Source organism: Doryrhamphus excisus, chromosome 1, assembly GCF_030265055.1.
Source record: "Doryrhamphus excisus isolate RoL2022-K1 chromosome 1, RoL_Dexc_1.0, whole genome shotgun sequence".
Taxonomy (NCBI): Eukaryota; Metazoa; Chordata; class Actinopteri; order Syngnathiformes; family Syngnathidae; genus Doryrhamphus; species Doryrhamphus excisus.
In genome coordinates this window covers 18,101,777-18,126,968 of record NC_080466.1, presented here as the reverse complement: position 1 = coordinate 18,126,968, position 25,192 = coordinate 18,101,777, and the positions used below count along the sequence as shown (strand labels likewise).

Genomic DNA, 25,192 nt, shown 5'->3' with positions numbered 1-25,192 from the left:
CTTAGGAAAGAGTCTGACCTTGAAGGCGTGTCCCTTGACCACCACAGAGATGTCACAGTAGAGGCCCTGCAAACGCTGCTCGTTCAGACACTCCAGGACGTTGTTGCCAAAGTTGGGGATCGCCATCTGTAGCGTCTGAGCCATAACGCTGTGCCCAGCACCACGGGGTCTGTGAGGGTCCACAACAATGTGAGAAAAATCCCTTTGTGATGATTAAAGACTTCAATATTCAGTCAACAACCGGACTTCTAAACCCCAAATGTAGTCCATTTTTGGGGTATGGCTTTGTTTTTTTTTTACCTTACTGCACCACTTCAAAATGAGTGTTCGGATGATTTCTGGCCCACTTCTCTTTCCCACTGCTCGGTCAAAACAAAGTCGCTTATATAACGCGTCTACTTCACCGTCACAGCAACGCATCACAACAAGCTGTGATCAAAAGTGGACCAACATTCAACCAGACATGAAATAATCCGTCCTTAATAATAGATTAGTTTGGTTTCAACGACACATAAAGTAGGATATTTTCATCCTGCTATCATTTTACACAAGACCAAAGTTGTACTCTATAGATCAGGGGTGTCCAAACTTTTTCCAGTGAGGCACACACAGTGAAAAATGAAAGGATGCAACTTTGCTACTTTGATATTTTGCAAAGGAACACATGTAGACATGCTAAAAAGTTATATACATTTCAGCTTTGTCACTGATTCTTGAGCAGTAGCCACATTTACATGAGGAGTTTTTGACCTTTCCGAAAGCAATGGTACACATGGAAAGGAATATTCCAATCACGTGTCTACATGCGCCGCTATAATGAACCAGAATAGTCAATGGGGCATGCGCAGTAAAGCGTAAACACCAACATCACGTGATACCGACTTCTTCGAGTTTTTCTTTCACTTGTTGGAATAACTCCGTATTGCCAGTTTTTTGTTCGTCCAGTCTTGAAATTTAGTTTGAATCAAAAACAAACTTTCCGCAGCAGTCCAGTGCCGATTGCTCGCCTCCATTTTTTTAAATCGAAGAACGTCTCGAGCTGCGTGTTACGTCATATCTTAGCATTCGCTGAAAGAACGCACACGGGAACAGGAAAAGATAAAGTTCAATCTTGCTAATATTTTATAATTAAGCTTGGCACATGTTTTATATAGATATGTATTTTCTTTTTTAATAAAACTGGACTTGTGAATGGCGTATAGAAGGGTTTAGATTCTGTTCCACAGATGGCGCTAATGCACACGAAAGCTGCTTGCCAACCACCAATAAACAACAGAAGACAGGGCTCGACAATAACGATGTACCGATGGCCCGGGGCAAGTTAAAACAAAATTCGGGCAAGTAAATCTAATCATTAATATTCCCGTCGGGCAAGTGCACTTTGGCATGCCATACTGCCAAGAGTTTTTTTTTTTACAGCGGTTCTTGTTGGGTGTTGGTAAAACATGGACTACGTAATTCCGGTGGTAATTTGCAAACCAATCCTTGCAATGGACCAATCAGAATCGTTTATTTAGACCGCGGTCCGTAATCCACAGTCCGCGTTTTACCCACACCCGTTGTTCGCGATCAACCAATCAGCGATCGTTTGACTAGGAAAACATCCATCATGGCGTCGCTGCCAACATCGTCTAATTCTGAAGGAAACAGCAAAAAGTGATGAAGCAGTGCCTCCTAAACAAGTATTTTATTAGCGGCAGCAAATCAAATGATGGCACAGGTGAGTGTATCACATTGCTGTGACAATTTGAAGTGGTCACAATGAAACACCACCCATTAGATCCAATACCAAGTGCTGATTTTGCACAAGCTACAAAATCTAGCGTTTCCATTTCTCTGTGTATTTTTCTCACCTTTGCTTCACAAATTGTTGTTTGACCATTGAGCATTTTTTTCTGGATTAAAAACACTTTACTAGTACACAAATGTGTCTATTCAATAATGTTTCATTGTGGTGCGCAACTTATAAATATCACTGCTTACTACGACTACCATGTGTAAGGTATTATTTATTATTTTATTTATTTGAGATTCTCATGTGATGCCACAAAAAATTACATGATATCATTATGGCAGTCCTTTCATTTTACATGGGGCAAGTTCGGGCAAGTAGTTCTCACCTTAAGGATTCCCTATGGGCAAGTCATTTTGGTTTTTAATGTAGAGCCCTGGAAGAAGAAAAACACCACAAAGAAGAACGCAGTCTGACAACTTTCCGTTTGAGCGGGTACAAGATACCTCAATCAGATTGGGGTATGGAATATTCCATCCCTGTGAATCCGATTATATATTCATTCGGATTGGCACTTTTCTTTCGGAATGAGGTGTATACAAAGGTTACATTCTTTCCGTTTGAGCAAATAACCCGAATGGAATTGGACTATTTGGTTCCATGTATACGTGGCTACTGTGTTTGTCTGCTATATGATAGAACTGAAAAGGCTGATCCCAACAACCAGTCATTTATAAAGGAAAATCTTGAAAATTACAAATGGTACCCAAACGTTTTCATACCGTTAACTCAGGAAGGAGCAAACTCTTTCACATTACTTACAAAAAAAATTTCACCAAAAATTCACAAATCTGCCAACATGTCAACATGAGGTTGTCTGTGTGCACGTTTTAATGTAGTTGTTAAGGTGCTGCCGTTGTATCACACAGATTAGTAATAATGATTAAATTAACAACACATGTCAACATAACCCATTTTTCACAGAAATTATCCCTTTGGGTATCAAATTTAAATTTTATGTCAACAAAAGTAGTGCAGAATGCTCGGAGAATGCTCCTGCTGCACGAGTATGAATCCTTGGTGTTTTCCCCTGAATGCAATGCAAACAATAACATTTAACATTTATATGAATTATTGCTGCTCATTTAAGATTCACATGGCGTTGATGCACCTCACTTGCCAAAAATCTCCACCGCTGTTTAAAAATTCACACGCAAACTCCTCATTAAAAGAATGTGAGACTGGGCTGAGAGAAGCGAGCTAAACGAGTGCTGGACCTGTGCCTGGCGCCCACGTGAGTGCCACGTCGAGGACGAAGGGGCATTGGCACTTTGTCATAATGAATTTGTTAGCTTTACAGCAGCTAATTATTTGGGAGGCAAGTGGAAATAAGACTACGTGTCACAGTAAACATGGCCTATTTATAGTTCTCGTACCGCATATTGAAATGGAACTATTCAATTCCATTTTACACAGCTTCCCGTCTTCACACATTCTGCGTGCTTTGGTGGTTTTAACGGTAATGTTTGTTAGCGGCACTTGGTGGGCGTCTGCAGTGTGTACGATAACTTCTCACTACTGTCACTACGCACTGCAGACAGTCCAGATCCAAAGTGTCTGCATACAGAAAAATGGGAAGCATGGCGAGATAAGCAGCACTTAACAAAACACATTAAAAAAAGTGAGGAATGAGCACAGATATGTGGTCCAGCTCAAATATGAGCCCTTATATTAGTTCAACAATATACTACATAACTTTTTTTTTGTGTGCTTTTTATTAGTACTTTTAGTACTTTTTTCTTAACAGAGTCTATTTTTTACTGTGCGTGTGAATGGTTGTTTGGCTATATGTGCCCTGCGATTGGCTGGCGACCAGTCCAGGGTGTACCCCGCCTCTCGCCCGAAGTCAGCTGGGATAGGCTCCATCATACCCCCACGACTCCAATGAGGTGTGGAAAATGGATGAGTTATGACCTATTTTAAGTGCAATTTCTGCTAATAGAGACAGAGTCCATTTTATTTTCATTGTCTTTGTTTGTTTAATGTATTATGTTGTTATAATCCTATAGAGTGGGTCTTGTGTTTACAGACCACAATTACATTTTTTAATTCATTTATGGGTGCACGTATACATGACCACAAAACTACTTTACACGGACCGTCATATGTTTGGGGTTTTTCTGATGGGAAGGCGTGTGTACATCTGTATTTACGATACACTGCGACACACTAAAAATGAGATGCGTGATGCAAATGGCCCCCCGAGCTGAACTTTAAACACCTCTTGTCTAGAAAAAACCCCAAAAACAATCAGCACAGCCACAGAGAAACACGGTATAAATTAATACTGAATATAGCAGTAATTACAGATATAAATATTACTTTCATTGTTCATTTGTACAATCACATAATCAAGCCTCAAGATAAGATAGCAATCCATACATTGACATGCTTATGTACGTGTAGAAAAAGCCTTAAACAGCCTGGGTTTGACCCCTGAAACAGATGCCAAAATGTACTACAAGAGGTGAAAATCCCCCATTAACACACCATGTGACATTTGCACTTTGCGTGGCCTCAAGTGAGCAAGTGAACAGACGGCGCTTCCGACAATAAGACGCCTGTGTCGCTTCCAGGTGTAAATATGCACCGTTGCATGAATAATAAGCAGACAGTTGCCATGACAACAAGCATTGTGCCTATTAAAGAATGAATGCTGATAACACACTTTTAAGATTGAATTTTACATTGCACAAAAGGTATTATAGAATATAGAATTAACAGAGACGATGCAGGCGAGGATCTACTTTAAAACTCCGGCAAGCATTGAGATGTCACCCAATGACACCCGACACGCCACGCCACCTTTTTCCTCCTGGCGGGTCAGTGGGGGTCACCACGACATCCAGGAAGCATAAAGGGAAGTTAATTGCCGCTACTTGACCTTTGCACTGTGGCCCCTTTGTGCCCCATTAAACACTCTGACACCCCCACGCCCCCACCCCACTGACTTACCCTGCCACAAAGTCTGCAATATTTAAAACACATGCTGACACACTACAGAGGCCAAAGCAATGCAAGCAAACCACTGCATCGATCACTTTGCATTATTAAGGATGTTAAATGTATGTTATGGTTAATTTGTTTACATTTGCACAATTCAAAATGTCTGAAAAGGAGTAGGAAGAAGCACAGTTCACTTAATCTTACCCATTCCCCATACCATTACTGATAATTCACGGCATATGTTTTACATACCTAATTTCATTTGCTTACATTTTGGCATTTAAAGTTTGTCCACTTCCTGTGAGTGTCACCATTTTCTTGGCCTATTAGCACGTAGCAAGCTAAAGCTAAGTGCTACCACCACACCTACCTAACCTATGCATACAATTCCATGAAGCTGACACATTTAAATCACATTTACACAACCAAACCCCCGAATGGCTGGCTGGACGGCAACGTCAGTGGCCTCACCTCAGTGGCGGGGACACGACAACCAAAATGAGGCTATGCTGTAACCTCCCCCCGCCCCCGACGGACTGGAGCCGAGAAAGGAAAGTTAACCCATAAATGTAAAATCAATTGATCTCACTTGGAAGTCGAGCACAGCCGGTGTCTCGCCGACAGACGACCGGGGAGGAGACGAGGGAGGTGGGGGAAAACCACCAGTGACGAGGTCAGAGAGAGCTCACGGTGCCCCGTCGTGTGCCAGCCGCGATGCCCGCTAGGATTTGGGAGTCCTCGGCTGGCCCGGGCCGGGCAGGCGGGAGGGAGGGAAAGACGGAGGGGGGCGGCGACGACACAGCGAAAACGACCAAGAACCATAAAAAAGATTATCTACTTGATGTCGATATTGTTCCTTTTAATAAAAAAAACACTGGACATATACAGATATAATGTTTAAATAAAGCAGCTAGCTTCTTCTCCGGGTTTCTTCCTTGTCCTCGCATCGCGCCGAAAGACACCGCCGCTTCATAGGGGACACACCGCTGCCCCCTCCTCCTCTAAATTGTTCTTTCTCACGGTTACTTAACATTGATTAAAATGCTCCAGTGGATCAACACAACTCGCCCTTTTCGTTATCGATTACGGAGCTTCATCTTCAGCAGACATCAACAGGTCATCCCGGGACACAACGCACCGCCAATGAGGGCCAGACAGACGAAGTCCGACCGGCATGGCGAGGCAAGCGGGCAGAATGAGTATTGGATAGTCTGGATGCAACTTTATCACATTAAAATGATAATTAATTGCGTTCGGTGACAATTGTATTACGATATAAGCGCTAATTATTGTAAGAAGCGGTATTTTTTGGAAAGTTCCGGCATGTGGCAAGAAGGGCTCATGGAGCCCCTCACCAGGGGTATTGAAGCGGCAGGAGGGGTGGCTAACCCGCGGCGATGAGTCGGTGCTTAAAGTTTGCCCATTGGCCCATCCCCCCATAGCAGCTAGCTCAACTTCTGTGCTGTTAAACAATTAAAAACAACAATGGCTTCTTCACTCCACCTCCCCTCGCTTTTCAACACGATATTCATCACCTACCATTCACTTTACTGTCCTGAAAAAAAGAAGTCCACCATGAAAAAAGAACCAGAGTTCCACAGGGCATCACAGCGCGGCCCAACCGTCGACCTGTGCGTGCTACTCGGATAGTGCTCACTCACCCCCTCGGCCGCTGGAAAGTGGTTCTTGGCGGAGGAAGGAAACAAGGAGGACCAGGGAAGCTCGCGTGTTCTGCTAGTGTGTCCCTCCGCCGCGCCGCAGGCAGCCATTCATTGCTGGGACTCTCTACAGCAGCGGTGTGTGTGTGATGGCGTGCGTGTGCTCATGAAGGCATGCACGTACACACTAGTACTTGACGGGGGGGAAGGGGGCGAAGGGGTGTGGGCATAATGTACTGGCAAAGAGGGATTGTCTTCCTTCCTTTTTCCCCAGGTTGCAGACAGATTGCAGAATCATCGATCAGATAGACGGCTAGTTTAAGTCACGTGACCACATCTCCTGTAATTTCACTTTTCACCAGCAATGACTATCGATTTATCTGATATCCAGAGTAGCTAGGATGAAATCTGAATACATGATCTCGACAATATTCTCCGTAAAATAGTAAAAAAACAATAACAATGCCCATTTTTAACAGTGTAATATGCACATAATAATATACCGAAACTTCCAAAGCAACACATACAATTTTGAAATATTTGGTGCACATGAAAAATGATAATTAAAGATGGGAGAATAGATGGAATCGCCTGGTTAAGCCTGGTTGTCAGGCTACGGCGACAACTGCGCTTATGTTTCCCGTGGAGCCGCCTCAGTGTCCCTTTCAAGCAACTAATGGTGATACGAGGTTCAGCTAGACCAGGGGTGGGCAAACTACAACCAAGGGGCCACATCCGGCCCGCTAAGTGTTTGAATATGGCCCGCCCGTTCTTTCCAAAGTATTTAATTTAAACTTAACACCGCTTTCCCTGTGCTGTACAGTTTATGATTTATTATCACATATTTATAAACTATCACCAAATTAGGGTAAACAGGATGGGATTCTTGTTAAAACACCAAAAAGCATGAATCGGTTTGTTATTTGAATTAATTTGAGTTGACATACTCTCGATATCCAATATTTTATTGTTCATAGTTCATATTGTGGTTGCAGCTGGACTACCCAGCATGTCTTGCGGTCTTTTGGAAGTAACGTTTTAAAGTTACACGTCATGTTTAGCGCTTAGTTGTTGTGAATCACCCACATAGTCGTACTCGTTGATTTATGTGATACTGTAACTTGTTGTGGATATGTTGTCTTCGTTTTGTTGCACCGTGAGCAAGTATTATGTTCTTTGATGACTGCCTGTGTATAGATGGCCCCTCCGCCAAATTTTATTAAGCCAATGTGGCCCGCAAGTCAAAAAGTTTGCCCACCTCCGATTTAGGCAATCAGAACATCAATAAAACGTCACACACGCTGAAGCAGTTAATAAATCACACATAATCTGGTGTGAAATTAGGGTAAACAGGATGGGATTCTTGTTAAAACACCAAAAAGCATGAAACGGTTTGTTAGTTATTTGAGTTATTTGAGTTAATTTTAGTTAATTTTAGTTAATTTTAGTTAATTTGAGTTGATTTGAGTTAATTTGAGTTAACATACTCTCGATATCCAATGTTTTATTGTTCATAGTTCATATTGTGGTTGCAGCTGGACTACCCAGCATGTCTTGCGGTCTTTTGGAAGTAACGTTTTAAAGTTAAACGTCACGTTTAGCGCTCAGTTGTTGTGAATCACACACATAGTCGTACTCGTTGATTTATGTGATCCTGTAACTTGCTGTGGATATGTTGTCTTCGTTTTGTTGCACCGTGAGCAAGTATGATGTTTTGTTTGATGACTGCCTGCGTATAGATGGCCTCTCTGCCAAATTTTTATTAAGCCAATGTGGCCCGCGAGTCAAAAAGTTTGCCCAGCCCTGATTGAGACGATCAGAACATCAATAAAACGTCACATGCCCTGAAGCAGTTAATGAATCACACATAAACTGGTGTGAAATTAGCGTAAACAGGATGGGATTCTTGTTAAAACACCAAAAAGCATGAATTGGCTGGTATTGTCCTTCACTTGGTACATAAATGTTAATATTTTTGCAGGTTCAGTGCAATCAATCTTGCTATGGCTACTGGACTATTTACTTCCTGTGAGATTGTGGTTTTTCCATTTCTATTCACAGTCAAGATAATCCACACTCATCCACATTTTTAGCTGTACATTATTATGGAGTTGCTTAGATTCGGTTTGATTATTCATGGCCACCCTCATTCAGTAGTCATGATGTGTTTTCCAGGCTGCACACATGATGCTGGCCTGGGAGTCGAACTCGAGGAGGAGTGTGTCCTCACCTTACCCTTAAATTACGCTGCTGCTCGGTGACGTTGACAGAGCGAAGAGAGGAGAAATGGGCGGTGCTTTTGCGGTTACTACTGCCTAGAATTAGAGGCAGGGTTGAGGGGTTTTACTTTCTTTTTATACAAATCTACAATTTATTTGTAGACTGTAACACCGTAAAGAGGCATGGTATTACATAATACAGTAGGTGGTTGTTATGTTCATACATGAGTGTGTGGTTTTTAAAGGGGTTACTGTTCCTTTAAGGCTTGGCAGTCAAGTGTATCGGTTAACGTAAAGTGTGTTGGTGGAAGTAAACAGTTACGTTAAGCACACGACACGTTGTGGTTATTGTCTAGTTTCTCTAATGGTTGTAGTCTGCCAGTAAACGAAGAACCGGAAGAAGGTTAGTGCTACCGCTCGAGTTTCCGTAGGCGTATCTTAATCAAAAACATGGCGGCGCCCATACGCTTAACGTGAGAACGACTTTTGCCACAGCAAGGAAGCTGGAGTAGCAGAACAGTCAACTGCGAAAGACGGGTATATTTGCGTTTACAAACCGGTGAGTTTTATGCAGGGCCTTCAACGTTGGCTGAACTATTTGTTATAAAACACGATGAATTAGCGCGATGAAACATGACGGCAAAACATTCTTGCTAGTGTTTGAAATTGTGACAATAGACAGGCCACCTCCGCTAAAACCTACTTTACCTTACTTTGTTAGCGTTGGCCTCGTATTTAATACACCAAGCTCAATTAGTAAATGTGGTAAATGTCGGAAAATGTGGTAAATGTGTGCAAACTAGATGTTTAGTTTAGTTAAAATCCTTCCTAGAAGTGTCAACAGATATATCTGCTTTATTGTTTCCTCCATTTGTCCAGGTATTGATATATATGTTAAATTGTGTTGACCCCCAACCCAAGGTTGTGTGTCTTTATGCTGGTGCGGGCCGCCCGGCTGTCCCCTCTCATCGTCATCTCCTCACACCTACGTCCATCCCATGTAGCTGGGGCTACCGCCTCCATCAGCACAGGCCCAAGATCCATGGACCCACAGGAAACCGCCACCCGGGACCGGGAGGTTCTGAATAACAAGGCAGCTGACTCATCTTCTTGTGGAGCGCCGGATGAGGGGCAGGAGCCGTCACCTCCAGCGGGGCTCTTACCTGGCGAGACGGTGGTGAAGGAGGGCAAGGTGGCCATCTTGTTTCCTAGTGCCAATGAGGTCTTTTACAACCCAGTCCAGGAATTTAATAGAGATTTAACGTGAGTATAAGTACTAGCGTTCACATTTTATATTGTAAACCTCTGTACTTGACCTCTTGTTCTTGCTCCCCAGATGTGCCGTGATTACTGAGTTTGCCAGAGATGTGCTGACTCAGCGTGGCATCAAGTTGCAAGTGCCTGGCGAGAAGGAACGTGTGGTTGTGGCGCTGTCAGAGGACGCACACGAGTCCGATACGCAGAGCGAGAAGAAAGGAGAAGAGGCAGCAACTGTAACGGCAACTGCCGGGGAGAAATGTGAGGTAAGCGAGAGCGATCATTTAATCACAATAGCCAAGACATGATTAATCAAGTTCATGATGTTTTGTGTTTCAGCGGGGGCTTCGAGTGTTGGAGGCCTTGGCGGCGTCAGGTCTGCGGTCGGTGCGTTTCGCCCTGGAAGTGCCGGGCCTTCAAAGTGTCACCGCTAATGACTTCTCCACAAAGGCCGCCGCCCTTATAGCAAGGAACGCTCAGTACAACAAAGTCAGCGAGCTCCTCCAGGCCAGCTGCAAGGACGCCAGGTTCTGATTTGTTTTGATGTTCATTCATTCATTCATTTTCTACCGCTTTTCCTTACGAGGGTCGCAGGGGATCCTGGAGCCTCTCCCAGCTGTCTTTGGGCGAGAGGCGGGGTACACCCTGGACTGGTCACCAGCCAATCACAGGGCATTACCCACCACAACATTAAGTCAATATCATCCACTGTTGGGTGGATTTCATTAGCCTTTCCCTACAGGGCTGCATTCTAACAAAATAGCCTGACTTGCTGTCATAGCTCATTCATTTAGCAATCAGATGCTGTTCACTAAATTCATCATTTAGACCAAGGGTGAGCAAACTACGGCCCACGGGCCACATCAGGACCGTCAAACGTCTTCATCCAGCTCACCAGGCATTTCCAAATTCATTTTACAATCTGTAGCATGTACAAAAAAGCGATCCACAAAGCAACACAGCACATCAACACAGAAAGAACCTACCCACTGCACCATGTGGGCATACAAATAAATATCTAGCTATACCCATACAATCCTGCCGCAAGGCATGCAGGGAACTTGTGGTACTCCCAACATTTTGTAATGTTTGTTGCAAAATTTTTTGAGGAGGTCGTCAGAGAAGTAAACGAATAGGAGTTAACATACTCTTGATATCCAATGTTTTATTGTTCATAGTTCATACTGTGGTTGCAGCTGGACTACCCAGCATGTCTTGCGGTCTTTTGGAAGTAACGATTTAAAGTTGCACATCATGCTTAGCACTTAGTTGTTGTGAATCACCCACGTAGTCGTCCTCGTTGATTTATGCGATGCTGTAACTTGCTGTGGATATGTTGTTTTTGTTTTGTTGCACTGTGAGCAAGTATAATGTTCTGTTTGATGACTGCCTGTGTATAGATGGCCCCTCCGCCAAATTTTATTAAGCCATTAGGCCTGCGAGTCAAAACTTAAAATTTTGTGTGATCAGACCACTTCTTCGGATATTGTTGTGGGGTCTTTTGTGACTTCTTGGATGAGTCGTTGCTGTGCTCTTGGGGTCATTTTGGTTGGCCGGCCGCTCCTGGGAAGGTTCACCACTGTTCCATGTTTTGGCTATTTGTGGATAGTGGCTCTCACTGTGGTTTGCTGGAGTCCCAAAGCTTTAGAAATGGCTTTATAGCCTTTTTCACACAGATGGAGCTCAATTAAATCTTTTTCTTTTTTTTTTTTCCAAACAGGACCTTGTAGTTTTGGATGTTTTTCTTCCTTAATAATAACAATTTTGTTATCATTGACTAATATTTACATTTATTTGATGATATGAAACATAAGTGTGGCAAACATGCAAAACGGTAAGAAATCAGGAAGGGGGAAACACTTTCACCCCTCTCTATAACTTAGTGTGAGAATGCTCACATCGGCAGTGACTTCTGCACCAAATTAAAGGGAGCCTTTCAAAGTAAAAGGTTGCACAATGAGAGCATAAACATATTCAGCTAGTTCTTAACAGGTAGCGTGAAATTGATCTGTGGCGGGTCTGTTGCTTAATGTACCACATGCATTTGCCCGCAGCCTGCTTATGTATGAGATGCGAGGCAGGAAGGATCGCTACGATGTCATTGACCTGGATCCCTACGGTAGCCCCGCCTCCTTTCTGGATGCCGCCGTACAGGCGGTCAGTGACGGAGGTGAGCACTTGTCATGTGTCAGTGTTGATCCAACTTTTGACTTGCTTGTTGACCCTGACTTTGGCCGTCAGGTCTTCTGTGCGTCACGTGCACCGACATGGCGGTGCTGGCAGGGAACAGCGGCGAGACCTGCTACAGCAAATACGGCTCCGTCTCCATCAAGGCTAAATATTGTCATGAGCTGGTGAGTCAGAATATTAGGTACAGCTCCTGTATTGGATGTCATTAGATTGTGTGCCTTACAAAACATTCACCTGCTATCCTGTGTCGACTTTGCCTCCCCCGTAGGCTCTTCGCATCATCTTACACAGTTTGGACCAGCGGGCCAATGTGTATCAGCGATACATTCAGCCCATGCTGGCCATCAGCGCTGATTTCTACATTCGGGTTTTTGTACGCATCTTCACAGGACAGGCCACCGTCAAAAACTCGGCCAGGTGCGTGCACAAACAACAAACATTCATTCATTTTCTACCGCTTTTCCTCACAAGGGTCGCGGGGGGTGCTGTCTGCGGGCGAGAGGCGGGGTATACACCCTGGACTGGTGGCCAGCCAATCACAGGGCACATATAGACAAACAACCATTCACACTCACATTCATACCTATGGACAATTTGGAGTCGCCAATTAACCTAGCATGTTTTTGGAATGTGGGAGGAAACCGGAGTACCCGGAGAAAACCCACGGGGAGAACATGCAAACTCCACACAGAGATGGCAGAGGGTGACATTGAACCCTGGTCTCCTCGCTGTGAGGTCTGCGCGCTAACCACTAGTCCGCCGTGCAGCTGTGCACAAACATTTTAGGATGTTTTTTGTCTTTAAGCTAATGATCGTATGTGTTGTGTTTCAGCAAACAGGCTCTGGTCTACAACTGCGTCGGCTGCGGTTCCTTCCACTTGCAAAGGATGGGCAGGAGAACCAGCAACGGAAAACAGTAAGACGACACGAACCTCTGGACCGCATCTTCCTTCATTCTTAAAACCACAAGTTTAGTCCAGGATTTGGACTTTCTTCAGTCTGGGGATTGTCATGTCTAATACCAATACTGCAATATTGTATCAAGCAATCAGAAAACTTACTGCTAGCTTGACATTGACGTTCTCCTATGATTTTGGGTCATCATTTGCAATAAGAATGACAAGACTTACTTTACAGTTTTACTTCTACATTTTCAAAACTGATTTTAGCCACACTTTGCCAACCCCAACAGTTTTATTCAATTCTTCTAATTTCAAATTTTACCCAATTTTAGTAACTCTACATTTTTCTTATTTTTTTAAATTGAACCTACACTTTATTGTATGTATTGTAATTTTTTCAGCTGCTATTTCATGGCACACGAAACAAGGATGGCATGTGGTTGGCTGATGATGATTGATTATTGATGATTGATTCCAGCATGAAATATTCTGCTGCCACTGGACCGCCTGTGGGACCAACATGTGAACACTGCGGACAAAGACATCAGGCGAGTCATGTGATCATCACACGCTTGCTCCTTTAAGCCCAACATCGAACTTTTAATCACAAATGCAACCCCACATTTAACGTCCACTTGTGTGTTTGTGTGTTTTGTTTTGTTTTTAGCTGGGGGGTCCAATCTGGGCAGAACCCATCCACGACCAGGCCTTTGTCCAGAAGGTGTTGGCGGCGGTGTCGGGGAACCCGTCTCGTTTTGGCACGTCCAAGCGCATCGAGGGGATGCTGAGTATGGTGACCGAGGTCAGTGTTTTATTTTGACGCTCACGTCAATTTCCTGTGTGTGTCATAACTTGGCGTCCTTTTGTTGCACACAGGAGCTGGAGGACGCACCGCTTTATTACACGGTGGACAGTCTGAGCAGCACCATACACTGCAATACGCCACCTCTGCTCCAGTTTAGGTACACACAGTCCAGAGACTGGAAGACATCTGTTGATGTCCACTGGTCTCCGTAAGGGAGTTTACTGTGTGTGTGTGTGTGTGTGTGTGTTTGTGCGCAGGTCGGCTCTTCTGCACGCCGGTCACAGAGTTTCCCTCTCACACGCCTGCAAAAACGCCATCAAGACGGACGCGCCGCCCACCGCCATCTGGGACATCATGCGCTGCTGGGTGACGCCCCTCGTTTAGTCTCAGCCTGAGACCGACGTATGATGATCTGTATTGTTTATAAATGTCATCATCACCCACCCGCAGGAGAAGACCAACCCGGTGAAACGGGAGAAACTTTCAGAGATGAGCCCCGCCTTCAAGATCCTCTCCACCGAGCCCAGGTGAGGCACCTCATTCACCTTCTTCAACCCAATGTCAGCCATGTTTTTTTTTCGCTATGCATGTTTTTTTTTTTCTTCATAGCTTTGAAGCGTGTTTCACTGTGAGGGACGACGCCAACCCTCAGTCCCGTCAGCGTCACTTGACCCGGTTCCAGGAGAATCCACAAGCATTCTGGGGGCCCAAAGCCAGAGCAAAGGCCGGGTACCTAAAGCTGTTCAATTAAATCCTTCAGCTAGTCATTCTTCTCTAAATGAGCGTCTTTCCGCCCCCTAGTGGTGGCATCTCAAATGACCTGCAGAAGAAGCGTCTCAAGAACCAGAACAAGCGGAAGAACCAGATCACAGATTCCTCTCAGCTGAAGAACTTTCCCTGCAAGAGGTTCAAACAGGTCGGTTCTCCTGCACAGCAAAGGCGCCATTATTTTGAAATCAATGTCATAAATTAAATATGATGACTTTTTATACTCTTTGTTTATTGTTAACCCCTCTGTGTTGCAGGGCACATGCACACATGGCGATAAATGCTCCTATTCCCACGACACAGAGTCTACAACAGAAGAGAAAATGGAATGATTTCTCAACTTTTTGTACTTTAGTTGTTTTTAGAAAGTGGGTAATGACGTCACAGTGGGCCGACTCATGCAAAAGATTTTTTTTGCTTGTTTTTTTTTTTTTTTTTTTTGCTGTTATAACGGCCCAATAAAGCCCAGACACATCACTAAATGATTCCATTGTTATGGCATTTAGACACAGATTGACTTGAACCTAAATTTAATGAGATGCATGGAGTAGTACAAAACTGATGCTGGCATTTTGCCTTTTTGTCACCATGACTGTCTGGCACCTTTTATTGGTGTACAACGTCCTATGAGAGAAAGATGAATTTGCAAAGTAAGACTTATTGAGTTTATTGATCAATATAAAAGCATTTGTGTGTGCAAAGGTCTCGTCAGGTAAAGAATCTTGGCTCACACCAACACCGCTTTGAGAGAGACGTGTCCCAAGAAGTTTTGTGGTGTTGTGGAGTTTGTCATCTCCAAAAGGCACAAAGGAAGATGGTGGCTGTGACAATAGAGCTGCCCATTGATAAACACACAAGATGGAGGTCAAACGATTTGTAAGAAACACTCCTGATGGAAGCGGAGCGTTCCTAAGATTATCGTAGGTCCACTCTGAGCAGGAAGGTTCGAATCTCCATCGGGCTTAAGGTGACCTCCAACAGGGACGCGTCCTCAAGCTTTTTGTTCAGTGGCTTCTCACCTGAGGGGAAAAAAACAGAACGGGTACAAATAAAATAAAGTAATTGGGTACACGTGGCACGTATTCACATTTTATGACTTTATTTAGCAATGCGAGAATCCAAAACTTCCAAATAGCTTCTTTTGTTGTGATCTGCCTCCCACCCTCAAGAGTTTTTCCCTGACGATCCTCCATAGGTTCTCCATTGGGTTGAGGTCAGGGTAATACACGAGGGAACTACTATATATATTGCATAATGTGGTACTGGACTTATTATGTACAAAGTGCTTATTTGTGAAATGCAACGTGGGTATTATTCAACATGGACATGTGTTAGAGAGCCAGCATCAGTATCTCTACTCTGACATGACTTGTACTATAATTACATTACCTGTCTGTGGTGTCCAATCAAAACGAGTCATCTCATCTTTCCACTGATTGGCTGACAGGTTCAACTCGGACACACCCAGAACCTCCAGAGTGAAAAAGAGCTTCTGCATGGAACAAACATCACATGTCACTAAACGTAAATGTCACCAAATTGAACTTATCTTAGTGGATGGGTGTGACCTGCAGGTTGATGGTGACCGGCTGCGAGTTGACTTTGCTCTCCCAGCTCTGAAACTGGTGCTCCAGCCTCAGCAGGACCAGCTGCTCGTCCCACTGACTCAGTGTCAGCAAGTGGACAGCAGGGGGCAGTGCAGCCTGTAGTCCTGAGAACTACACACAGACACAACTCAAGTATGAAACACACATCCAGATGTAATCTGAAGACGCCTTATCACCTCCAGTCGAGTGTTCGGGTGGAGGTCTCCTTCGGTGAACGTAAGCAGGGGCTGCAGTACCATCCCCTGCGCTAGGGGGCGGTGCGTGTCTGCCGCTTTGGCTGGGCAGTCGAGAGAGAGCAGGAGGCGTCCTCGGACCACAAGACCGTCCGGGAAGATGTCAGAGGTCTCGTTGAGGGGCTCGGCGACTCCACGAACGTCGTCATACAAAAGACGGCGGTGGAGCTGGACAAGCGGGAGACGAGCGGTAAAACAAGGATGTGTGTGTTTATGCGTGTTTCCAGGCTGACCATGATCTCCAGAGAGCCATTCCGGATGCTTCCGCCACCTTGGGAGCGATCTGTCACCACAGTGAGTTGGTCCTCATCGTCCTGACAACACAAAAAGATAAATAGTGTACAATGTGGAATCTGCTATTCAAGGTGTCCATGTAAGGACGCCTGCAAGGAACCTTAATGAAGGCACGAGAGTTGATGGGGTAGTAGTTCCCGGCAATGGGCTCCGACTGCTTCAGGTGCCAAGTGGGGCGGAAGTCTTTCCTGTGAAACACGGCAGCATTAGTGTGTTAGACCGTCATCCATCCGTAGATGATAACTATCATTCATGGTGGAAATTTGTCTAATTAGATCAGGGGTCCCCAACAGCTGGGCCGGGGACCGTGGCGCCGTTACTACCGGGCCGCACAGAAATACTGTATAATTTATTAACGTCTCACTGTCTACCATCCCACCTAGATGGGACCATCTCGTCTCAACAAAACAAGCTAAGGCTTCCCACCGATTCAGCGGGTGAGTTATATTTTCCCTGCACTTAATATTTGCTTTTAGCCCCGTCGTGTTATTTTAGATTTGCTGTATTTGTATTTTGCCAGTCTGTGAAAACCCAAATCAAACTGGTCCGTCGTGCAAAAAAGGTTGGGGACCCCTGAATTAGATGATTTAAAACCTGGCAAAGCATGACGCAATGGCCACATGTGGTGGACATATTATTCATGGTTCTGTTATACTACAGTAAACCTCGGATATATCGGAAATTCGCTCACAACGGACAGATAAAAAAGAACCGATTTTTCTGTAATGCATTTCCAATAAAAATTCATTGCATATATCGGATTTTTTATAACGGATTTCGCCTATTTTGGACAAAATCTCCAGTCCCGTTCCAATGCATTTCCATTAAATTTCCCTCGCATATATCGGATGGCTGCATCGTGGCGCTCCGATTCGCCGAATCGTGACAGGCCGCTATACGACGTCATTTGCAGCGTTTGCAGCGTTGCCTGCGCGTCCAGGTACATTGGAAACATAGTCAAGGAAGTGCCTTTTATACCGGATATAAATCCGATATATGCGTAAAACGGACATTTTCCGGTATACGCATATAACGGATTTCGCTTATATCGGACAAAACCAGTGGGAACAATTGAATCCGATATATCCGAGGTTTACTGTATTATTATTTTTATCATTATTGTACTAGGCACGGCGGTCTAGTGGTTAGCGCGCAGACCTCACAGCTAAGAGACCAGGGTTCAATTCCACCCTCGGTGTGGAGTTTGCATGTTCTCCCTGTGCATGCGTGGGTTTTCTCCGGGTACTCCGGTTTCCTCCCACATTCCAAAAACATGCTAGGTTAATTGGCGACTCCAAATTGTCCATAGGTATGAATGTGAGTGTGAATGGTTGTTTGTCTATATGTGCCCTGTGATTGGCTGGCCACCAGTTCAGGGTGTACCCCGCCTCTCGCCCGAAGACAGCTGCGACCCTCGTGAGGAAAAGCGGTACAAAAATGAATGAATTATTATACTAGTATCATCATACTATACTGTATATTACAACATTTCAAGAAAGATGTCACCCCTTATTTTTGCATCATGTGGAAAAAGGATGTACATACATTTTGCATAAGAAGCATTATTTCACGTTTGTGTATATAAGTCAACTCACTTCCTCTGCAGAACCTCTCTTCCATTGGAGTCTGTGTAGAAGATCCCAGAGGACTCGATGTCCGTGTCTAACCGAGTTATCACCTCCTTGCCCAGGTCGTCGCTGAGAGAAAGAGGTTTACATCGCTTGGATGTTTCACACGGGCCCCAATATGGGGGGTGTGCCACTCACTCGATGGGGATGGGGCCCACGGTCCACTCCAGCTCCAGAACCCGACTGTCTGCATGGAGACGAACCACCTGCGACACCCAGGGAGCGAACCATTGCCTCACTTCCTGCATCACGGACGTCTGAGGAAGGTAAGAACGCTCATGTTACCAAACACTCGACGCATAGAAGTGTAGTCTACAAAGGCAAATAACCACAAGCTCCACACAAGATGGCAGTAGCTACACTTGAAGTATCATGAGCATCAGTAGTGGACAGCAGCTTTATCTAGGTCTGCGTACGCTTTAAAATGTTCCTACTCAGCTGCTGGTGATCCAACCCAAAATGGTACTACTCCGTACCTGAATAATTTCCGTCTTGGCGGTCTTGCTGACGACAAACGGCGTGGAGGAGTTGGGTCTAAAGATGTAAGCTCCTGACGGTTGGTTGCTCGCAGAGTTGTTGCCATCGCTGGCGTTGTACCTTGGACACGCAAACATGCTCAAAAGTCAAACACCAGTTGACGTTGAGATTGACATCAAGTAGTCTGAAAAACACAGACCAGTAAAAGTTCTGCACTAGACGGATGTTCTGTTTGGTTTCCAAGTTGGCCAGGCTGCTCAGCAGGCCGGTGTCTGGGTCGAATGTCACTTGTAGATACTGCAGCATTGAAAAGGACATTACTTGTTGAGTCCTGGTGAGTCCCATGGACTTCCCAACATGCACCAAGTGTATGGAGACCTTGTTCCAGATGGATTTAGGTCCGTTGTACCGCTTGAAGTTTGCTGGAGGACCATCCTGAAGCAGGGACACTGAGTAAGTACTGAAGCCCAGTGGCGGGGCTTGGACCTGGAAGAGGAGCTCGTTGACAGCAAAGCCTCGGTTCCCCCTCACGTTCTGCGTGGCTTGAGACACCGGAACCACCTGAAAGCAAGACATGGAACATGAACAAACATTGCAGATCATGTAAAGACACACAAAGTCTCACCTCACAGTCCACAGTCTTGCCCCGAGCGTCAGAAACCACATACGCACTCCCGTTGACAGGAAGCCTGACAGGCCAGGTGACGGGGCGAGCCAGGGGATTGAACACGTTGATGGAGAACTTGAGGAGAAACTTGTCATTCAGAAGTCTTCATTCATTGAGGATCTCATGAGTTAATCACCTTCTTGCTGGACTCCGTGAGAGAACACAGGCTGATGTTGAGGTTGTTGCAGTAGATCCGCTCGGCCGTCGAGCCGCTGAGGACGGCCAGACTGTTGCTGACCAGAACCTGGAAAACGGAGGAGCCGTGAGATCTTGAAATAAAGTGGAGACTTAAGGTGTCATACGTGATGAAGCTCAGCCCTCTCAGGACCGAGAGGGAACAAGTGATGATTGACATCATTTGGAAAATCATTTAATTTGTTAACATTGTGTCATCAGACCACAACTTCATTGTACTTATCCACACGAGGGTCGCAGGGGGTGCTGGAGCCTATCCCAGCTGTCTTCGGGCGATAGTCGGGGTACACCCTGGACTGGTGGCCAGCCAATCACAGGGCACATATAGACAAACAACCATTCACACTCACATTCATACCTATGGACAATTTGGAGTCGCCAATTAACCTAGCATGTTTTTGGAATGTGGGAGGAAACCGGAGTCCCCGGATCCAAGTCCCCTTGGATCCAAACCCAGAGATAGTGAGTTCAAGTCCCTATTTGAGCTCACACTACCAAATTTACTCTTACTTTCATTCTATGTTTTAGCATATTTCCACAGCATTTCAGTCCAGCTTCAGCTTCCAAACGGCTCCTGCGTTTATTCTAAATTCAGATTTTCGCACCTTATTAAAGCATTTAAATTGAAAAAGCAAGTGGTAATGGTAAAATCATACGGAAAAGCAATAAGCAATATGTTGGGTGACCGTCCGAAGGAACAAAACATCTTCAAAATTCAAATAAATGATCAACTAACAAATATTCCAGCTGCAACAGAGGCATTTTATTTACTATGCTATTTTATTGATTCAGTGGCGATAGGTTAATTTTCATTGAAGTTATCATATATTTGACTGTGAACACATTTAAGTATTATCTATGTATATGTGCCCTGTGTCCGTCCTGTTGGCTTTCTGCTGAGTGTGAATGGAACAAGACACAAGATTGCGAAGAGGAAACAAAAAACATCTGACCACAGTGGCACGACAAAGTCCACCAATTGTTTTCTTATCATACATCTAAATGCAATCAACTGTTTTGCTTGTGTAAGCGGTTGGAGATTGTATGCCGAGTACATCTCTTCCGTTCTCCTTGTGAGGAAAATTGATAACTGTTGGCTGAAATAGCAATATGTTTTACACCTGTGAAAACTAACACCCTTTCGATATTTTGGGTATGGACACAGTGATGCTCAATGATCTTTGCACATCCGTCACACGGCCCATCTCCAAAATTATTCATCTTTCCTTTTTACAAAAGAATTGTGCAAACCCGCTGTTGTCACTCCAAGTGGAGCTCCTCATTCTATGGCCAACTCTAAACCCACAGCATGTTGCCTATGGTCTCCATGATTGCAGAGAAACGGGTAGTAAAACAAACAATCGTTTAAACGCCACACCCTTTGGAGTTTGGTGCCAATGACCCCACCCACACCGCTTCTTGTCATTTCATTGAAATCATATTAGACCGAGGATGTCGGTCCTGTGGTCCTGGATCTCAAAAAGGCAATAATATAGTTTTAATTTTTGCACCAGAGTCAACTGGGATAGGCTCCAGCGTAGAAAGCATCAGGGGAACATTCTTTATGGACCCTCAACTTGTGACATACTTGACAATGTTGCCATCCGTTGGCCAGCCTCCTGGAGTAGTCGTTGGCCACGTGTTGCTTCTCGGTGCCCGAGACGGCGTCATGGTGCTGGGCCACCGCCATGGCTCTCCCTGGTCCACAGAACGAGCAGTCAGATTCCCGCTATCATGCCGACTGTTCAAGAGAACTTACTCAAGGTGTGACTGTCCCCCTTGCCAAAGTGTCCACTCCTGGAGGCTTGTCCGCCCAGAACCTCCAGCTGGTTACAAGTCTTCAAAAACAAGACTGATGTTTGACTCAGTAGACATCCTGGCGGCCATCTTAAATGAACCCACCTGCAGATTGCTGTTGCTGAGCCTCTCGTAGTGTTTCAACGCCGGCCTGCTGCTGAAGTAGCCGGTCCAGAAGTCATGAGCGTCATCAGCATAAGGGAAGAAGTCATCAGTTTTCAGAGCCCTGAGAGGATGACCCAGAAATAAAACTCCCAAGACGGTTCTGAGTCAAAGTCCAGTGCTTGGATCCTACCAGGATAGGTTGGCTCTGTGAAGCTCTTGAAGGTAACACGAAGGCGTGGAGTAAAGCAGGTTGACTCGACTTCCGTTGGACTGTTGCGCGTTGACGTAGTGGATCAGCTTGTCCAGGTTCTTGTACCACAGGTTGGCGTTCTCGTACTGGAAGTCTGAGCCCATGGTCATGATGATGTGATCCGTCTTGTACACCAGCGCCTGAGCGGGGAGGAAGTCCCATCAGTCCCATCCTAGCACAAACGGTTTCCAGAGCGATCACTCTGTGACTCTCACTTGGCTGTTTGCAATATTGAGGAAGCGTTCAACCACATCGTCAACGTTGTAATCCTCTAGGTTAGGGTCGTCTCTGATCGGTGGGTCGTCACATGACTGATCCCAGCAAAATCCATCAGGGGGGTTGTACCCATTAGGAAGGATCCCTGCCAGGGACAGATGAGGACACTGGTGCTGGACCATTTTACAGTTTGGACAGTTTAGTTACCGGTGAAGAGGTCGGCCATCGGTGGGGCGAGGCTGTCGGAAGCCCTCCACAGAAGCTCCTGCTCCTTTGCTAGCATCCGCCGAAGCCGGTCCTGGTAGTCCACACGACCAAAGAAAAAGCCATCATAGCCCATCTGGAATAGGACACATACATTTCTTGAACTATATAGACCCAGGGGTCTCAAACACGTGGTCCGCGGGCCACTAGTTTGAGGCCTTGATATGAATGTTTAATGTTAGTGTGGCCCGCGCAGGTTTGATATGGATGCTGTATGGTATCACGTACCCAGAAAAAATTATTACGTTTGATTAATGTTCATGTTAAAGGTTAAATAACTGTTAATAGTTATCCTCCCTATCCGTGTGGAAGTGGTAAGTTTTTGGCTATTTAAGTTTAAAGGAATAACTTGAAGGCTACCATTTAGGTCGCTAGCTCTCTAGTTTGCGAGTTAGCATGTGTCTCAAGACCCTGCAGTTGCGCAATATGTTGTAAATAAAAAAGTATAAATGTGACTATAGTCGTGTTTTGTCATGTCTACAGGGCTCTAATAATGCTTTGTTCATTTTAATCTGAAAAAAATAATTTGTCTACCCACCAACTATATGTGGTTTCTTAAGTTTTTATTATTTGCCATTTTATTATTATTATTATTATAATATTTATTTATTACTGATTGATTTTCTTTGTTCTTGATTTGTTTATTTATTTTTTATCTTATTTTGTGCAGAAAGATATTTGAGAACAGTGGAATGTTTTATCAGAGCTTTTATTGTAGAAAGTAGGAACCAAAGCACTGAAAAAGTTTGTATATTTTTCTGTTTTTAATATTGCGTTTTTTAATTTTTTTGGAAAACCCAGCCTTGCCCAGACCCTAGCTCCAGTGGCCCCCAGGTAAATTGAGTTTGAGACCCCTGATATAGACCTTCCTAGGATGTGTTGCATCCTTTCATTTTTCAGGCGGCGGCTACGTGGCCCCCGTGCTAAAAGTCTGGAGACCCCTGACTTGTATTAAAGTGAGTCGGTCCTAATCATGTCTTTCGGTACCTGTGCAAACATGGAGGCGTGCTCACGGGCGTGTCCAAAGGGGTCAATGTGCCAGGCGACCCGGGGACGTCCACAAGGTCCAAACGTCTCATTAAGGAACCTGAGACCCATGGTCATCTGGTCGATAACGGCGCTGTAGTGGGTGGTGGCCTCGTCGCTCATGCACCAGCCACCATTGACAAACTCCAGACGGCCTAAACCGGATACCTTTACTTTACCAAGTCGGTTCGATTTTAGGAATGAATCTCTCTGTGGGCGGGCGTACCTTCATTGACGAGCTGTTTGACCGTCTGCTGCATGCTGGAGCTCTGCTGGCTCCACCAGCGGTAGAAGAAGGCTGTCTCCACATAGATGAACCTGCGTTCGGGGTTCTTCAGCAGCTGGTCCACAACAGAGTCCAGAATGTACTGCACCCCCGCGTGTTGGATGTCGTTACGATCTAAACACACACACACTCATCTTATTTGCTGATGTGACACCTTCCTGAGCAGGATACAACACAACCACGTGAAAGTTGCTATCATAACAAACATTACGACAGTGAACTATTAACTTATAGAGGTTTATAGAGTTGTATCTTTTTTACTACAGGAGCGGTGCATGTCCAGACATGTGACTGACCTCCGTAAAAGTACTGGTCCACCGTCTTCAGCCAGCCCACATCGTCGTGCGTGTGTGGGACCAAGTGGACGTTCAACATGCCGGGCTTGGTGGCGTGACATGACTGCATGTACAAACACACAGGACACATCCACTGAATGATACCACACACAGGTCTCCAAAGAATCAGTGTGATTGACCAGCCTGTTTAACGGCTAATATTCCTGATAATTTGTAAGCATTTTCCTTTTAGTAATTAGTGCAAAGCGTGGCTTCACGGCGCATACGTTTTAACATTAAAATTACTTCACTTCTTTTTACACTGTTAGAAAGTTAGAAATGTTCAAATGCAACTTTAAACGTTTCCTGGACAAATGACAAAAGGTTTATGATGATCAGTTTGACCCTGGAACAGATTATTTCTACTATACTTCCATTTTGTATTAAAAGCAGCGTCAACCGTCCAAGCTAAGCTGTTTCACGTTTAATCGACCCTTACTTGTTACAAATATCACTTATGTCAGCATTAAATTGATGTTTTGTTTTTTAAAAAAAGGTGCACAATTTGAAAGATTACTGACCTGGTACCCACACACGGACTCTTTCTGGCGGACGACAGGCAAACTTAAACTTTCACTGAGGTAAATGAGCAGCATCATCCGTACAGTGGCGGCTGCCATGTTGGAAATGAAAGCAAGAGTCACATGAGTAATGTTTTTAAGTGTAGCGTCATCACGTGACCGCGTGAACCGTCAATATGATTTCTCAGTTTTGTCTCGCAGGTATCAGCAAATCTATTTTCATAGTCTTTCAAACGTCATTAGACGTAATCAGTAAAAAACGATTATTAATTAAATTGTGGGTATCGGTAAAATCCGAAGCAAGCGCCGTTTTCTTAATGTTCAACTTCACCCCATTTGCTGTTCCCCAGGCGCCATGAATGCGCCATCATTATTTCGTGTTTTGTATTGAATACGGACGGAAGCCGCGAGGCACGTACAACTACTAGTAAAACAGCATGGACGTTCACACTCAAGCAGCAGCGGGGAAGTTTCTGTATTTGACCCACCCGCCACGTTTAAATGGTATGTTTGGAAACACTACGGATTCTCAAAGAACGACGGAAAACTCGACAAAACGTCCGCCATTTGCAAAAAATGCCGCGTTAAGGAGCCGTACAACGGTAACACGACAAACATGCAGACCCCCTTAGTCAAGTCTACCGCCGCCTCCCCGTCTAGTTCCTCGTCGGACACCGGGGAAAAAACAAGCAAATCAGGTCAGTGGATCTTCAGCTGCTTTCCAAATTGTCCAGGAGCTATTTGTCCGTCCCTA

At 44.8% G+C, this 25,192-nt stretch overlaps 3 protein-coding genes across 11 annotated transcripts in view; 1 reads left to right on the top strand and 2 right to left on the bottom strand.

Moving 5' to 3' along the window:
• Positions 1-6,603, bottom strand: part of nacc1b (nucleus accumbens associated 1, BEN and BTB (POZ) domain containing b) — an 11,352-nt gene extending 4,749 nt beyond the window's left edge. Inside the window, exons 1-2 of one of the 3 annotated variants that reach the window (XM_058065295.1) lie at positions 6,278-6,603; positions 19-169 (exon numbers count right to left, since the gene is read on the bottom strand). In XM_058065295.1, the coding sequence (XP_057921278.1) occupies positions 19-144 (126 nt within the window). In that variant the 5' untranslated portion in view covers positions 145-169; positions 6,278-6,603. Of the gene's footprint in view, positions 1-18; positions 170-5,327; positions 6,255-6,277 lie in introns of those variants that run through there. The other 2 variants (XM_058065297.1, XM_058065294.1) reach the window with 2 other exon arrangements.
• The window catches only part of trmt1 (tRNA methyltransferase 1), a 25,864-nt gene extending 10,049 nt beyond the window's left edge, over positions 1-15,815 (top strand). The window contains exons 1-16 of one of the 6 annotated variants that reach the window (XM_058065300.1): positions 8,521-9,018; positions 9,537-9,878; positions 9,952-10,138; positions 10,212-10,399; positions 11,927-12,042; positions 12,114-12,226; positions 12,331-12,479; positions 12,895-12,978; positions 13,443-13,512; positions 13,632-13,766; positions 13,841-13,926; positions 14,027-14,135; positions 14,220-14,296; positions 14,379-14,498; positions 14,571-14,685; positions 14,795-15,813. In XM_058065300.1, the coding sequence (XP_057921283.1) occupies positions 9,550-9,878; positions 9,952-10,138; positions 10,212-10,399; positions 11,927-12,042; positions 12,114-12,226; positions 12,331-12,479; positions 12,895-12,978; positions 13,443-13,512; positions 13,632-13,766; positions 13,841-13,926; positions 14,027-14,135; positions 14,220-14,296; positions 14,379-14,498; positions 14,571-14,685; positions 14,795-14,869 (1,953 nt within the window). In that variant the 5' untranslated portion in view covers positions 8,521-9,018; positions 9,537-9,549 and the 3' untranslated portion in view covers positions 14,870-15,813. Of the gene's footprint in view, positions 1-8,520; positions 9,175-9,204; positions 9,495-9,536; positions 9,879-9,951; positions 10,139-10,211; positions 10,400-11,926; positions 12,043-12,113; positions 12,227-12,330; positions 12,480-12,894; positions 12,979-13,442; positions 13,513-13,631; positions 13,767-13,840; positions 13,927-14,026; positions 14,136-14,219; positions 14,297-14,378; positions 14,499-14,570; positions 14,686-14,794 lie in introns of those variants that run through there. The other 5 variants (XM_058065303.1, XM_058065302.1, XM_058065299.1 and 2 more) reach the window with 5 other exon arrangements.
• Positions 15,189-25,192, bottom strand: man2b1 (mannosidase, alpha, class 2B, member 1). Of its 2 annotated transcripts, XM_058065293.1 has the most exons (24): positions 25,063-25,100; positions 24,439-24,530; positions 23,879-23,981; positions 23,523-23,696; positions 23,258-23,451; positions 22,214-22,346; positions 22,006-22,151; positions 21,731-21,930; positions 21,541-21,661; positions 21,398-21,476; positions 21,227-21,336; positions 19,580-19,687; positions 19,402-19,518; positions 19,155-19,337; positions 18,976-19,073; positions 18,776-18,896; positions 18,438-18,556; positions 18,267-18,368; positions 16,772-16,859; positions 16,611-16,691; positions 16,321-16,545; positions 16,106-16,255; positions 15,927-16,029; positions 15,189-15,556 (listed from the first exon to the last, which is right to left on the bottom strand). In XM_058065293.1, exons 2-24 carry the CDS (start codon positions 24,514-24,516, stop codon positions 15,453-15,455), a joined length of 2,937 nt encoding a protein of 978 aa, XP_057921276.1. In that variant the 5' UTR covers positions 24,517-24,530; positions 25,063-25,100; the 3' UTR covers positions 15,189-15,452. The 2 variants fall into 2 exon arrangements, with proteins under 2 accessions (XP_057921276.1, XP_057921275.1); XM_058065292.1 differs by having other exon boundaries at positions 24,439-25,192.

What these genes read in the sequence shown, in the direction of transcription:
- man2b1 (XM_058065292.1), bottom strand. Translation starts at nt 24,537, where the DNA reads ATGGCAGCCGCCACTGTACGGATGATGCTGCTCATTTACCTCAGTGAA. An exon ending in AGTCCGTGTGTGGGTACCAG is followed by an intron (nt 23,982 to 24,438) that starts GTCAGTAATCTT and finishes TTGTACATGCAG; the next exon opens with TCATGTCACGCCACCAAGCC. An exon ending in CTAAATCCATCTGGAACAAG is followed by an intron (nt 19,074 to 19,154) that starts GTCTCCATACAC and finishes TCAATGCTGCAG; the next exon opens with TATCTACAAGTGACATTCGA.